This window comes from Sorex fumeus, unplaced genomic scaffold (genome assembly GCF_029834395.1).
Source record: "Sorex fumeus unplaced genomic scaffold, SorFum_2.1 ptg000034l, whole genome shotgun sequence".
NCBI classification, from domain to species: Eukaryota; Metazoa; Chordata; class Mammalia; order Eulipotyphla; family Soricidae; genus Sorex; species Sorex fumeus.
Genome location: NW_026606091.1, coordinates 36391929 through 36408719, shown reverse-complemented (window position 1 = coordinate 36408719; position 16791 = coordinate 36391929). Strand labels below are relative to the sequence as shown.

Here is a 16791-nt window from a genome sequence, read left to right as displayed (position 1 = left end):
TCCTTGAAATCTGTTAGCAGTTGTTTTAAATATTTAGCTGTTTCCTCATTAGGTGCATATACATTTAAGAGTGTGATTTCTTTCTGTTGTACATATCCCTTGATGAAGAAAAAATAGCCTTCGCTGTCCTTTCTAATCTTTTTCAACCTGAAATTAATGTTGCCGGATACTAGTATGGCCACCCCAGCTTTTTTGAAGGAGATGTTTGCTTGCAGGATTGTTTTCCATCCTTTAACTTTGAGTCTGTGTTTGTTCTGTGTTGAGGTGAATTTCTTGTAGGCAGCAGAATGTTGGGTTCTGTCTCTGAATCCATTTTGCCACTCTGTGTCTCTTTATTGGTGAATTTAGACCGTTGATGTTGAGAGAGATTATTGGGGTTTTTTTTTTTTTGCTCTTTTGTTTGCATAAAATTTAAGTTTTTTTAAAAAAAATTTTATTAGTGAGACACCATGAGGTACAGTTATAGACTTACAAATTTTTCTGCTTGGGATTCAATTATACAATGATCAAATACCCATCCTTCCACCAGTGCCCATTTCCCACCACCACGGATCCCAGTATCCCTCCCCCTCCCCCTCCCCCCCCATCCTCCCTGCCTCTGTGGCAGGGCATTCCCTTTTGTTTGAGAGAGATTATTGTTATGGGGTTTTGTGTCATCTTTATGTAAAGGTCTGTTGTGCTTGTAGGGTTTGTCTTGTCTTATAGTAGCCCCTTTAGCCCTTCTTTTAGGTTTGGTTTTGAGTCTATGAAGTTCCTGAGCTGCGGTTTATCTAGAAAAGAGTGTATCGTTCCTTCGAGTTTGAGTGAGAGTTTAGCCGGATAGAGTATTCTTGGTGAAGCATTCATTTCAGTGAGTTTTTTAGCTATATCCAACCATTGCCTTTGGGCCTGGAGGGTTTCCTCTGATAGGTCTGCTGTGAATCTAAGGGGTGCCCCTTTGTATGTGATTTCCTTCTTTGACCTTGCTTCTTGCAGTATTGCACCTCTATCAGCAACATCGATCATTCTAACTATGATATATCTTGGAGTGTTTTTGTTAGGGTCTCTTTTAGCTGGCACCCTTCAGGCTCCTTGAATCTGAATGGCTGCAATGTCGAGATCTGGGAATTTTTCAGCAATGATTTGTTTGACCATGGCATTTTCACTGGGATTGTTTCCCTGAGCTTCTGGTACTCCAATGATTCTAATGTTGTTCCTCTTGGAATCATCTCCTAGGACTCTGATTTGCTCTAGAGCTATTTTGAGTCCCTTGCTATTGTCTGTTGTTGCCTGTTGGCTTGGTGCAGCAGATCTTCCAGCTCACTGATTCTGTCTTCAGTTGTGGTCATTCTACTGTTGAGGGCACAGACTGAGTTTTTTATTTCATCTACGGAATCTTTAATTCGTGACATTTATGTGCATAGTTTTCCAATTTCTGCTCTCATTTCTTCCTGGATTTTCTCGATTGTCTGATCCATTGTTTTTTTTCATGTCCTCCTTGAATTTACTGGATATCTGTCTGACTGTTTCATTTAGTTCATTGAACATCTTCATGACTTCATATCTGAATTCTTTGTCAGAGAGGTCCCATAGGTGAGTAGCACCCACTGAGGCTTCTGGACTCTTTTCATTGTCCTCCCCATGAGGTGGGGATTTGCGTTGCTTCTTCATGTTGGTGTATAGGTATGCGAAGTGTGATGTTACACTAGATTTCTTGGTGTGACTAAACTACCTGCAGCCGCGTGAACGTTGAAAGGCCTAAAATCAGACCACGCCCACTTCTACAGAAGCCACGCCCACTCCTGAAGAGGCCATGTCCCCACCGAAACCTGGTGTGTGGGGCATAAAGGCTGGGTGGGGAAGAAGACCTGCACAGCGTTGGGGGCGAAGAGGAAGAGGCAGAGGCTCCTACATATTTTAGCTTTTTATATCGCCATACTGTTACTTAATTATATCTTTTACAAGTCTTGCCTATACAATTAAAAGTTATTGAGAGCTTGGTGATTTATTTAGTATTCTTTACAGTATTTAACCATTATTTAGGAAATCCTTGTTAAATAGTGATTTCTAAAAGCAATTAACACATGACAGGGGCTCAGAAAGTTCGTACAGTTGAAATCTTGAATCAGTTTGTCTGATTATAGTCTCTCTAGGGGCATGATTTGAACTGGGTTATGTCTGAATTCTTGAAAATGTGCTATTTAGCATCTATTCCAAATGATCTGTGCTTATTTCTTTATGAAGTAAATTTATATATCATTTGTTGAGACAGCTTATTATGAGTAACAGATTTGTTTAAAATTGTTATAACAATTAATATTAGCAATGGTAAGTCTCATAAAAATGAAGAAATAGACTTGGGAGTCAATATAAATCAGTATTTTGAGAATTAGAAAATATGCTGGATGCCTGAGAGAATTTCCTTTATTTAAAAAAAAAAACCTGGCATAGGGTTTGTTTGTTTGTTTTTTTCAGCAAAGAAATCTCAACAAACCACAACTGATCCAGTTTGAAAATTAAATCTTCTCCATTATTTATGTTCTTGTTTCCTTAAGGGGGGGTGGAATGTCTGAAATCATTTTCAACACATTTTCATTAGCAAGTTAATCTAAAAGAAATAGCCAGGAAGGCTTATATTGCATAACTGGTAGTTGACAAACTGAGCCTATAAAATTGATGCTGTAAAATGGAATACAAATAAACCATTGTTTTTTAAAGAAATGTAGCAAATAATTGCACATTGTAGCTCTTCGCTGTGGCTCCATTTCCACGACTGTAAAATGAGAAATTTGACTGCATGATGGCAGGAGCAACAGCATAACACAAGAGAAATACTGTAATGTGACTGCAAAAAATTTGCATATGATAATGAAAAGTATGTTTGTGTGTGTGTGTGTGTGTGTGTGTGTGAGAGAGAGAGAGAGAGAGAGAGAGAGAGAGAGAGAGAGAGAGAGAGAGAGAGAGAGAGAATCAGAGAATCTTGGGGGAAACAGCAGGACCTACAAGACTTAGATACTCACGGTGGCATATAAGGCCGAATAGATGCTCAGAGCAGCGTGTTTGGAGGGGAAGGATCTCCGTGCTTTTTCGATCACTTCCAGGTCCCCGGTACAAATGTTCCCATTGTTTATGAATTGGTGGTGCGTTCGGCAGTCTGCGCTGGTATAGTTCGGCTTGCACACTGTCAGGAAGTATGGTGTTAGGTGCCCGGTGACCACTTGTCCGGCATTTACAAAAATGTCAGTAGCAAAAAGTCCAAATGCAAATACACCTAAAATGAAATTTGAAATGATTAGAAAAGGCACATATACCATTGACTGGTTTTGTCCCTGGGAATAAACATTGTCGTGAGTCCATCAAAACATATCCAAAGTCTTTTATTCACCTGTATCTCTCCGGTGCCCTCTTCTCTAATCATTCAAATTGATAGGCATTCTGCAGTTAGCATTTCATTGTTTTGCATCAATACATTAGAAGAGACATTTAAATGGAAAGATTTTAAACTTGGAATCAGGGAGATACGGGCACCCCCCGATGTCTGTTAAATCACATTCAGAGTATAGGTCATTTGCCTTTTCTGAATCTTGGTACTTTAAAATACATGATGGCTGGGAAGAGTAATAACTCAGAAAGGAGTGAGAGAGATGAAATAAGATCTATGCAAAATACCCAGTGTGGTGAATGGTGTTAACTATTCAACATCACCATTTTTTTCTCTGTATAGAAAATATCTTTGCCCTGGTCCTATTTAAAACTTTAAAGTTCCTAGAAATTATCACATCTTTTCAGGTGAAAAAGGAAAAGACTGTTAAAATGCTGCCCTTAAAGGAGAAAAATCTCATTCCTTAAATCTTAGGAGCATCGGATGTTTCATTTGTTGTCTGTGCCAGAAAATGAGAAGAAAGGGAAGTAAGGATAAAAGCTGTTGACTATATTACTTTGCAATGATCCCTACTGTTAATTACCCTTCACAGAGTGGCTTGAAACAACACAAATTTATAATATAACTCAGAAGGACACAGCCCAAATTTGGCAGGGGTATGTTTCTTCCAGAAGCGCTGAGTAGAATCTGTCCCTTACCTTTATTCCACTTTCTAGAATTTTCCTTAATTCCTTGATGTATACTCCCTATAGAGCAATTCCATAATTCTGACCATTGCCAAATCTTCTTCATTGACTCTGATCCTCCTTTTTCCTCCTTAAAGGACTGTTTTATTAGACTGAGTTCATCTGGATATTGAGGGTCACTGTTACTGTCACTGTCTTCCCATTGTTCATCGATTTGCTAGAGCAGGCCCAGTAACATCTCCATTTTTTTTTTGAGACTTGTTGTTACTGTGTTTGGCATATTGAATACGTCGCAGGTAGCTTGCCAGACTTTGCCGTGCAGGCAAGATACTTTCGGTAACTTGCCGGGCTCTCCGAGGGGTTGGAGGAATCAAACCCGGCTCGGCCAGGCTGGCTGCATACAAGGTAAACACCCTACCGCTGTGCTATTGCTCCAGCCCGATATTGAGGGTATTCTCAAGATATGATCACACCCGTAAACTTTATCTTGTCATATAAAGTAACACATGTCCCAGAGGTTGGGATATGGCTATTTTGGAAAGCGGAGGTTATGATTTTTTTTTTTTACCTATTCATGTGATTGAGAGTCTTGGGAGTAAGCCACACAAATTTTATCTACTGTCTGGTAAATTTAGTGATTAGATCCAATAAGTTTGGAGATATATATAGTACTCCAAAGAGCAGCTTTACTGTGAATTCTTTTAAAATCTATACAGTACACCTATATATTATTTGTGGAACATTTTCTACAAAATAAACTGAGTGCCTATGCAGAGCCAAAGTACGTCCTATCAGTAGTTGGGATAAGAAACACGTTTCCTAAAACAGCTCAATAATGGGAGAAGTTGGCAAGTGTGAGAGACAATGTTAATTGCATATGACAAGGGTCTGATTTAGTTTCAATTAAATTTCTACCCAATTTTGACTCCCATATTCAATGTTCTAAATCAGCACATTGTGCTGACTTCAGCACCCAAATATTCATTTATTAAAGGAGAAATGAAGGCAAGCTTGGCTGAAGCCTTCATCCAATTTTCATTTGGAGCTGTATCAAATGCTATAATTTTCTTTCTTTCATTCTTTCTTTCCCTTTCTTTTCTTTCTTTTTATTTGAGTGTATGCACTCATTCCTCTTTCATGGCGATTTGCATCTCCAGGTTCTTGAATTCTGAATGGTTGGGATTTTTTATTTTCTAATATCTTCAATCAAGATTCTCAAATCCCAGATCTCCAGCATTTTCAAGAGCCAATAAGTCTGTCTGGAAGTACTTTTCTAGGAAACAAAACCACTTATGATTTAAAAAGGGAAAAGGATAATCCTTTCCTCTGGCATTTTATTTGTCAAAATTGCTTTCCACAATGACAGGTTAGCTTTTACAGAAAGAGAGAATTTCCTGGCACTTCTGTGGGTTTCCTGTCTGGTGTGCTGTGTATGGCAGTGCCATGCTTTCCCGTCCCTCTCTTCTCTGCCTCCCCTGGAGTTAGGTCAGCTTTTTTCAACCTTCTAACAAGTATTGGTTTTATGGATGTTTGCTTCCTGTGCTCTTGACTTGGTTTCAGAAGGACACCGGCTGCACCAAGGTTCACCTGCCTGGCACAGGCATTGTCAGCCAGGGCCGAGGAAGGAGCTGCAGAGATCTACAGAAAACCCAGGGCTTAGAGAAGGCATTCCAACCACCCTGTGCACCTCAGGGTTATGCTTCATGTTACACATGCTTAAATTTTACCCTCCCTTTTTTTCATCCTCAGAGTCAGTTGGATTAGCTGATTCTGTGTGGTCTATATTGTAAAGTATGATTTGAAGGAGCTTTTTTGTTTTTTCAATGGAGGTTGTGCTCCCCAGGCAGGCTCAGGGAGCCTGAGGACCACTGTTGGAAATATTCAACCAACTGGGTGGATGATTTAATGGTGGCCTGGAGATAAGGGGCTTTTCAGATCCAGTGGAACCAGAAGTCATTTTGTCCACTTTAGTGGTGCTCATGGGAATCCAGGGTTATAGCTGGAGGTGCTCAGGGAGGCTGCTGATGATAGAGCTCAAACTTGAGCATTTAGTGCACATGCTCCTGGGTGCTGAGATATCTCTCTGTACTAGTGCTGGGAGTGCAGGTGTGGGTGATTTCTGGAGTGATTAATCTTTCTGTACAGTGCTGTTCTTAGGCCCTGTGGTGCAGGGAGCCAGAAGGGTCACACCTACATTTTCTGAGGCATGCAGTGCTGGGACAGAATTCAAGGCCATTGCAGACAAGGTATGAGCTTCAGCTTTTTGAGCTATCTTCCAGCCCCTGAAGGAGATGTCTTATGCATGTTTATGTATCCTACCAATTTTTAAGTGATATCAGTTTTGAAATGAAAGATCCACTTTTATTTCTGTAACCCTCTCTAGGGCTGGAGCGCAGCGGGTAGGGCATTTGCCTTGCACGAGGAGGACCCAGGTTCGATTCCTCTGACCCTCTCGGAGAGCCCCTCAAACTAGCGAGAGTATCCTGCCCACATGGCAGAGCCTGGCAAGCTCCCCATGACATATTCGAAATGCCAAAAATGGTAACAAGTCTCACAGTGAAGATGTTGCTGGTGCCCGCTCAAGCAAATCAATGAACAATGGGATGACAGTGCTACAGTGCAACCCTCTCTAGATGTTCCTATTTATTGTATGGCTCTACTCCAGTCACAGTGTTCCTTGCTCCTTTTTTTTTAACTCACCAAAACTGAATTGCATTTATGAATGGATTCACAGCAGACAGTCTAAAAAAAATTAAATGCTTCTGATTTTTCTGGAGACACTTGCTATTATTATTGCTTTGTTAGAAATTCCAAAAAAAGCTGGCAAGGGAAGTCCAAGAGCCAGTCTTCAAGAGACTAGTGAGTTTTAAGATCAACTCTAGAATAGGAAAGGGTGTGTCGAGGATAACATCCAATGAGGAAAAAACACTATCAAGTCTGGCTGAAAGGGCACTCCCAGATTTTTTGTTTCAGAGAGATTATCAAGCTCCAGGAAAAAGTTCCTAAAAATATCCAGAATGATTTGGGGGATCTAATTGAAGTATGTTCTCTGTCGCCCAGGATGCAGCCTAAGGGCCCTACAAACTTTCTGAAAATCTCCCCAATATTGTGGTATCACAGCAGCCTGTATCTCACAAGGAATGCAGAGGGAGAGTCTGATTGGCTGAGACCAAGGCCACCTCACAAGACCTCACATTCAAGCACAGCATCAGCATTACAGAATTCTACCAACTGTAGGGGGCAGGAGCAAATGTTCTGAGGACCAGGGAGCTAGCATAGGCCAGGAATAACAACAGAGGTTGCCAGTAGTTAGTTGGTGATGTCTGATCCTTATCAACATAACATAGATTGGCTGAGAAAACCCCTAGTGTGTCTTTTCTTTATGACCTACAAGAACTTGACACCCATCAAACAAGTAAAAGAATGAAGAAGAGGAAGATTTTTTTAAAATCCTTATTTTTCCACCCTTGGGGTTTTACCTGAACCCACCTGGTCTTGAGAGGATGTCATTGGATAAGTCAGGATCTTCAATCACTAATAATTCAGTATATGGAAGTGAGATTCTGAGACTTGGTCATGGCCACAGAATTGGCGTTGTGTCCTGCTCTTTCACTTAATAGAAAATGTAGTAGCAGCAGAATAACCAGGAAATGTACGTTAGGAGGATCTTTAAGACAACAGGTGATGGAATCCACAGTAGATAATAAAAGTGTGAAGACTGACATAACTTCAGAACCAGACTACACAGTGCTGAGGAGGGCTCGTGCTTCCTACCCAGGAACACTTCATTAACCCTACCCAGGAGCACTTCTCCAACCCTGTGTGGGTATCTGCAACCAGACACCCACACAGGGTTGGAGAGGCAATCTGGGGAGTACTGAATCCCTTTAGTTGCAATAGCCTGTGTGACCTCAGGTGGAGCTTCTAAACTCAAATGTTCCATATACAATGATAAATGTATAACTTTTCCATTTAAAATGATATGTTGCAGACAGCTTCTGATAGACTCAACTGTTGACAAAAATATACATGATGACAATGAAGGAAAATAGAAAACCAACAATAAATATCCAGGATGAAGGGACTGGATGGGTTACTTGACTCTCTCTCTCATACACACACAGTTTTGCCTCATGGAAAACTCAGCTTTCTTCTCAAATGGCAGAGATCTCAGGAGACAAAGAAAGGTTTCTTTCCTACTCTACTGCCCCTCTTACTCAGATCCAGGATTTGGATTGCTCACAAAAGTGGTTTCTATCACCCCACTGGGTGAGTTCTGCTCTCTGAAATGTTTTTGAGCTGTTTTCTTTCCCACATACATGTATTTAGAGAGACATGCTCTCTGACAGCCGGCAGGAAGTGGCAGGCTATAGGTACTAGCATCTTTTAAAAAAATGTTTTTGAGGTTAGAATTTACATATGTTGGCCAGTGACTTCAACTACACAGATTTCAAACATTAGCAGGAGTCAGAGTCTGTCAGGTGAAGCTATTTCTTGCCAATAGTTAAAGGTGGTCTGCGAGGAGTTAACTGGAGCATTGTCCTCAAGCTAGGTCTCTGGCTCTGAGCGAACATCTGATGGGTGGGCCTGGTCCTTCTGCTCCAGATGGATGGGGGCCTCTGAGGAAACACTAGTTCTCACACTTGGGTTTGATGTGTTTCCACAGTTTCCCCAGGCTGATCTGCTCACAGACCGTGTCCATGGTTGTGGACAACCATGGGCGTGTATGAAGAAGAGGGCACCCACAGTGACGGTGAGGGTGATGGAGCACAACTTCATGGTAGTTTGAACCTGCCATGATTCTCCACTGCTGGACTCACTCCTCCCACAGAACTAGCATTTTATTTCAGAGGAAGCAGCACCCTCCCGCCACCTGCCCATGCTAGAGTGGTGCATGCTGGACCTCATTGCTTATTGTGCTCTCCTTCTTGCTCTAACAGTAGGGGGTCAGGAGGGGAGTCCAGTCCACTAGATCTGAGCATCTCCGGTAGGAAAGCTAGCTCATCTGGGACCCAGTTCAGTACGGTTATACATCACCCTCAGCTCACAGGTAAGTCCCAAAGAGTGGATCAAGAGTAATTCAAACCTCTGTTGAGAGACTCTACAGATCTTGCCTCACTTGAGTGTGAAGAGGGAGATAAAAGTAATTTCATAGTACATGAGGAAAGAATAGTTCTATTGTATTATGGTACCAACACACCACTTCTTTTACAAACCTTTGCCTCTGTAAGATCTATACAATTTTTGGCAGAATATCCTGACCCCGCACCAAGCTATCTTCACCGGGGCACCTTGGAAGGGGGTGAATTGAATTTCAGTCTCTGCTCCAAGCAGAATCCTGGCAGCTGAAGACCTCCAGAACTCAGCCTCAGCCATGCTCAAGGCCACTCTCCACATGTTCAGACGAGTCTCACCCTGACAGAACCAACAGAGGAACCCAGGTATGTGGGACCCGTGGCTGAGATCCCCAAGTCTGCTCAAATTGGGACTACGTATCCTCCCCCCAGGTCCCCAGTTTTCCAGAAGCTTGGCAGTCACACCCATAAACTGCCTCCCACTGCCATGTAATCTCATCAATGGCCAAGATCAAGAGATTATAAAATAAAGTTCCTGGAAGAGAACCATGCAGAATCTCCTGGAGTGTGTGGCTGCATTTAGAGCCATGCACCCCTTTATACTCTAGCTCAATGATGTAATTAAAATAGCACACATTTGTTTGGTTTTAACATACTCGCTTGTATTCTCTTATATATGGGCTTAAATGGCTCCAGAATGAAATACAACATTTACCCACTTCTCTCTTATTATGGTTGGAAGATGCTTGCTGGTGGGTTGGTGTTTGAATATTATCTGCAATGAACTCTTGTGAACTACTTTATGAAAATAAAATATATAAAAATTGCAAAAAATGATCTATACAATTTTTAATGGTTCAAAAATGTCCATCCTTCCTATCAGTTCCACCTCTCACAGATGAGGGATTTGAAGCACAGATTGTATCCTTAAGTTCACAAAACTTCTAAGTAGGAGAGCTTGGATATAAACTGGTCTTCTTCTTAAATCTATACTCAGTTGAAACCTTCTAAACATTTTTAGGTACTTAAAAATATGGGCTGGAGCGATAGCACAGTGGGTAGGACGTTTGCCTTGCATGTGGCCCACCCGGCTGACCGGAGTTCAATTCCTCTGCCCCTATTGGAGAGCGCAGCAAGCTACCAAGAGTATCTTGCCCGCATGGCAAAGCCTGGAAAGTTACCCATGATGTATTCGATATGCTAAACACAGTAACAACAAGTCTCACAATGGAGATGTTACTGGGCACGCTTGAGCAAATCAATGAACAATGGGAGGACAGTGCTACAGACAGGGCTAAAAATATGGTTAGACATATGACCATTAAAAAAGCACCTTATTTTTCTTTATACTTGGTAGCAAACATTCTCTCAAACACAAGTCCCTCCCAGGCTCCATTCAGGTACCAGAAAAGAGATGGATTTAGAGCACATTTCTCAGCCAGTGGCATATACCTCCTTCTCAATCCCATGGGCCCCTAGAATTTTCCAAGGGAGCTGTAAGTAAAAGTCACATAAATGGGAACCACAGCATGAGAGTTTTGGGCTCGTAATTAGGAAGAAAACAAGGTTGGAAGGAGGCCATGATCAGGAAAAACTTGAAAAAAATTTCACACTGATTTAGAGCATGTCCTTAATAAGATGAATTACTACATCTGTCACAACAAGACTTTCATGATTTTTTTAGCCAACTATTTCCTAGGGAGAATATGACAGAATTTTATGAGTGGTCTTAAATAAGACAATTTGCTCATCACCTTGTAATGACTAGTTTTTTTTCCTAGTATAATACACTACTAGTGAAATTTAGTTCCACACACCAAATGTTTCAAATAGAATATCCTGACAACAGAATAGATCAGTTGATTTTAGGGGTTCACATAATGAAATTCTTGTGACCTCTTTTCTTTATAGAAATTACAAAATACCACATCAGAAAATGGGGCAATGAAATGAGCAGAAACTATCAAAGAAGAAATCTGAATGGCTAAAAGGCACATGAAAAAATGCTCTTCATCACTAATCATCAGGGAGATGCAGATCAAAACAATAATGAGATACCATCTCACACCACAAAGACTGGCTCACATCCAAATGAACAAAAGCAACTGGTGTTGGTGCGGATGTGGGGAGAAAGGAACTCTCCTTCACTGCCGACTGGTAATGCCGGCTGGTTCAACCCTTTTGAAAAACAGTATGGACGATTCTCAAAAAATTATAATTGAGCTCCCATTGGACTCAGCAATACCACTTCTGGGAATATAACCCAGAGATGCAAAAATGTATAGTAGAAATGACATCTGCACTTATATATTCATTGCAGCACTGTTTATAATAGGCAGAATCTGGACAATACCCGAGTGCCTTAGAACAGATGACTGGTTAAAGAAAATTTGGTACATCTACACAATGGATACTATGCAGCTGTTAGAAAAGATGAAGTCATGAAATTTGCATATAGGTGGACCAATATGGAAAGTGTCACGTTAAATGAAATGAGTCAGAAATAGAGAGACATACATAGAAAGATTGCACTCATTTGTGGAATATAAAGTAACAGAATGGGAGACTAACTCCCACGGATATAAGAGATAAGTACCAGGAGGATTACGCCACAGTTTAGAAGCTGGCCTCACATGCTGGGGGAAAAGGCAGCTCAGCTAGAGAAGGGAACACCAAGTAAAGGGTGCTAGGAGGGCCTGCTCAGGATGGGAGATGCGCGCTGAAAGTAGACTATAGACTAACATGATGGCCACTTAATACCTCTCCTGCAAACCACAACACCCAAAAGGAGAGAGAGAGAGAGAGAGAGAGAGAGAGAGAGAGAGAGAGAGAGAGAGAGAGAGAGAGAGCAAAAGGGAATGCTCTGACACAGAGGTGGAGTGAGGTGGGGGAGATGGGATGGGGTGGTGGGAGGGATGCTGGGACCATTGGTAGTAGAAAATGGGCACTGGTGGAAGGATGTGTACTCGATCACTGTATGACTGAAACACAAGCACCAAAGTTTGTAAGTGTCTAACTGTACCTCACGGTGATTCACTAATAAAAATTTAAGAATAAAAAAGAAGTTACAAAATACCAGAAGCAATATCAGTCTATTTGTCTTGAGGGCATAATTTTCATCCTATAACATCAAATATATTTCACTTAACAAATAAAATTTATTTTAAAATCTATAGAAATATTTTTATAAATCACTTTGAATCTGTTAGTTTATATCACAGAAATATTATGCAAATCATAGAAGTTGTTATAAAAACATTTTGTAAATCATAATCCTAAAGTGAAGTGAAAAGACTTTGTATTCCTAAAATTAGTTTTAAAACAGAGGAGACTAATTATAATCACCTCAAGCAAATATTCAATTACATATGTTAGTCATTCTTTGAATAAAGCAAATTTCACAGTTTGATGAACTGGTGGTCTGTAAAATACTATCCTACATTTGTAATTATCATACCTGCCTATCACAATAAATAAAAGGTGATAACTTAATAAGGATGATAATTAATGAAGTAGAACCACCTGAAATATTTACAAATGAAAAGACAAACAAATGCTTTTTACTTTCAGAATGCCTAAAATTGCATTGTTGATGATAACAATGTTTGCTTCAGGTCTCTGTCTCAGAACAGAGAATTTCTCAACGTTTGACTCCTACTGGGACAGACTCAGAATGATCTCTCTTATATGTGGGATAGAAGGAGACAGAGTTGGGGTATAACAAATGTCCAGAGGCAACAAAAACTGAGAAGGGGTCTTTAGTGGGAAGTTTTTCAACAAGGTTATGGGGGAAGGTTAGTATTGTGGGAGGATACTGGGAGAGTGGTGGAGGGAAGTGGTGCTTTCATGTTTTATGGATGAATCTCTTCCATTAGTGATATTGTAAACTAGGGCACCTAAAATCAAATAAAAATTTAAGACAAATGAATAAGAGTCATATGTCTCTCGACTCCTGCTAGCTTTTAAATATATGTCTCAGTTTCTTCAGCAGTGTGTTCCAAATGCTGATTTGATGAGAACAAACATTCTAAAAGTGTTTTCCAGAGTATTGACTTGATAATTTTATAATAAAATGTATGGAAGATGTGGATGAAGATTAATCCAGGAAGTAGATTCTAGTTAATCTAAGTGTGAAGGGAAAAGATTTTTATATTCTTCACCAATTAAAAATGTCTTTAAAAGGCATGTCAAAGTCTGAAGGGTGTCCAAGTAGTAGGATCCAAATATTGCCTTTTTCAGATAATATTTATAGTGTCTAAAGTCAATACTGGTGATCTGATTACAATCCATCCAAACCAGCATTGAGCCCTGTCGGTAACAACAGAATAGGATCTTGTATTGTTGCTGTTGCTCGACATATTTCCTAAACACATTTACCATCTTCTAATGCAATAATTTAAATTGTTTCCAAAATACACTGCTTTTTTTTAAATAAAAAGGAATATTTGAAATTGACTTTTATCATTTGGGGGAAGGATTTCTGACGTTTCACAGTATTTTTTCAACTTTCTGTGCCTACTTTTGTTACATGTGTAATATCTACATAGCAAAAACATTCTTATAAACTTAAAAAAATAGTTAAAATAAAAGACCAGATCAATGGCTCAACAGACTGGAGTGCATGGTTTGAATACAGGAGGTCTGGGGTTTTATTTTCAATACCATATGGACCCCAAAGCACTGCCAGCAACAATACTTGAGCATCAAAATGAGAGTAACCCTTGAGTACTGCCATTCATGATCTAAAAACAAGCAAAAAACAAACACAGGACATATGTATGTTTGTATCTTTTATAGTGACTGTTTTCAGTGGTGCTGAGCTCAAACTCAGTGGCTTGCATATGATACAGAAATTTCCTACTCATTTAAGCTGTCTCTCCAACGTTGTTGTTTGTTTTCTTAATCTTTATAGCAGTAGCTCGTTGAGGGTGATCTTGTCCCTAGAGACTTTTAGCAATGTTCGAAGAAATACTTACTTGCCAATAGCCAGAGAGGGAAGCTACTGGCATCTGACCAGTAGAGAGAAAAAAATTCTACATCTTACAGTGTACAGAACAGGCTCCTATTTATATACAGTAAAGGATTATCTTTTACAAAATATTAGTAGTGCTGAGGTTGAGACAATACCATGCAATAACTAAGTTGAGTGAAGTGTCATGACTCTTCAGTGATTTACCTACAAAATTCTAGAGAAAGCAATCTCCTTTCAGTCCAGTCTTTAATCTATGATCAGAAAAAGATCACAGACTCTCAGATGACTCAAAACATTTCCTCTTGACAATTAAGAGTAACCTACAGTTTCCTGAGCAAGTAGTCTAAGGTCTGTAATGTTCTGGTTCATTGAGGATGACTACCAAGAGGAACAGATGTATAGTCTCACTGAGCCAAGCAATCAAAAACAGCCTCAGTACAAATTCTAAAGACTTGAGCAAAGGTTTTTCTTTGGCTCTGTCTTTTGGTTAATCAAAGCTTCCTCCCCACGGAGCCATCCTTAGTAGGAAGGACCAATCATCTCAAGTTTCAAGGTTAGGGTTTTTTGGTGATTTATGGGCTCCTAGAAACTCAGTTTTCAGTTTTCTCTAAGATTCATCCAGGATTTCTCCTCCTGCCCTATATACTTGGATTTAAACTTTGGTACCTGTCACTGAGTTCAAGAAACACCTTCATCTGCTTAAAGGGCCATACCTTGTCTTGTCTCTGATTAAAGATCTAAAGTTGGGGACTTGAAAGTTACTTCCAGACTACATTTCTAGACGCTCAAGTTCTTTCAGCAGTACAGGAGGTTAACCTTCATTGTACTCCTGGTATCCTGGAATGGTTCCTTCCTTGATTTGAAGTCACTGCCAACTCTAGAAATTCTCATTGTTGACAATTTAAAATTGACTTCATTAGAAATGGCATATCTGGTCCCACCAACCTCCTATTGCCTTCTCTATTTTTCTCCATAGCACTTCTCTTTCAACAAACACTCAACTTATTTAACTTAATGTTGGGTTTCCCTCTGTAGAATATGAATTCAAGAAAAGCAAATCTCTTTGGTTTGCTAAAGTGTCTTTAACTCCTTAACCAGTGGCAAGCATATAAATGCCATACAAATTATTTGTTGAAAGCTGAACGAATGTAACCAGTTTAACAATTTAAGTATAAATGCTGAATGAAAGTAGAAATGGGCTAATTGAATTAGTCTCTTTTCAGACAAAGTACATTTAATTGACTTTCAAAATCAAGAAGGGTATTCTAGTTCTCAAAAAGGATGACACTAAGTTTGTCTCAGGGTATCAATTCATATAACCATAAAACACGATGACCTTTGAAATCACGTTTAAAATATTCATGCTTCATTTAGATCACACTTAATTTATTACAATTAATTAGTATTACATAGATTAACTGTTTGCTATGGCACTTTCTATTCTGTCCAGTAATACCTCTTCCTCAGATGACCTAAGAGGCATAAGACTTCTTGGAATCTAATTAACTTTTTATTAGAAATAATAATGGAGCCACTATGTGATCCAAAATGAAAAGTCCACAATAAGTAATTTCTGGATGACAGATTATTATGGGTGCTAATAAACAGTCTAATCTTAGCATGTTTGAATCTATTTTCTTTATTTAAAAGAGTAGATGTTAAAGAGAAGTTAGTCAGGAAAGGGAGATTTATTTTACTTTGTTTGGTCATGGTCACAGTCCTCCCATTGTTCATCAATTTGTTCAAGTGGGCCCAGTAATGTCTCCATCGTGAAACTTCTTGTTACTGTGTTTGGCATATTGAATACGTCACGGGTAGCATGCAAGGCCTTGTCGTGCGGGCGAGATACTCTCATTAGCTTGCCAGGCTCTCCGAGAGGGGCAGAGGAATCAAACCAGGCTTGGCCGGGCTGGCTGCGTACAAGGCAAACACCCTACCGCTGTGCTATTGCTAATCAAAATCTATACCAAATTATTATTATTTATATTCATTGTTTTTAATGTTAAAGAAAATAATACTATTTAATTATATTTCAAGAATATGCGAGCGGCTCTCCAGCACAGCCATGGCACCAGAAGCACACAGACCTAGTCCAGAGCCCAGCAGATTGCGGCAGAAATGTGAATGGACTATGGGTTAAAGTATGGCGCCATACCCCCCGAGAAGGGAAAGGGTGTCTGTCTCTTCTGCCTTTCTCTCCCCTTGCTCCCCCTTCTCCGCAGCACAGTGGCCATCACCTAAGAGCTTATTGGACAGCCAGGTATGAGCCATCGGTGATGGAGCAACTGCAGCTTCATGGGATGGGATGCAGAACCGGCACATCCTTCACGTCCTACCGAGGCTACAAGTTGCCCCCCATGAGCCATGGCACCAGAAGCACACAAACCAATCTCGTAATTATCCAGCTCTTGGCAGAAATCCCTCCAGACTTAATTAGTAAAATACCAGAAATCCAAAATCGCATTAGCGGCTTCATGACATCATATGGTTTTCATAACCAGCAATAGAAAACAAATTATTTCACAATGCCTTTTCAGCAGTTCTGATTGTTGGGGGGAAACTCCAAAAAATAATGGTGCATCTCTTGTAGAAGTAATGAATGTAATCAAAGTAGAGAGAAAGTTAAGTAGAAACCATCTGCCTCACAGGCATTGGGAGGGTTGGGAGGGGAGTATATTGGGGTTCTTGGTGGTGAAA

The 16791-nt window shown here is 40.1% G+C and overlaps 1 protein-coding gene across 1 annotated transcript in view; it reads right to left on the bottom strand.

Annotated features, from left to right (window-relative positions):
* The window catches only part of PLPPR1 (phospholipid phosphatase related 1), a 193161-nt gene that overhangs the window by 15513 nt on the left and 160857 nt on the right, over nt 1-16791 (bottom strand). The window contains exon 5 of the mRNA XM_056117127.1: nt 3000-3250. Within this exon, the coding sequence (XP_055973102.1) occupies nt 3000-3250 (251 nt within the window). The remainder of the gene's footprint in view (nt 1-2999; nt 3251-16791) is intronic.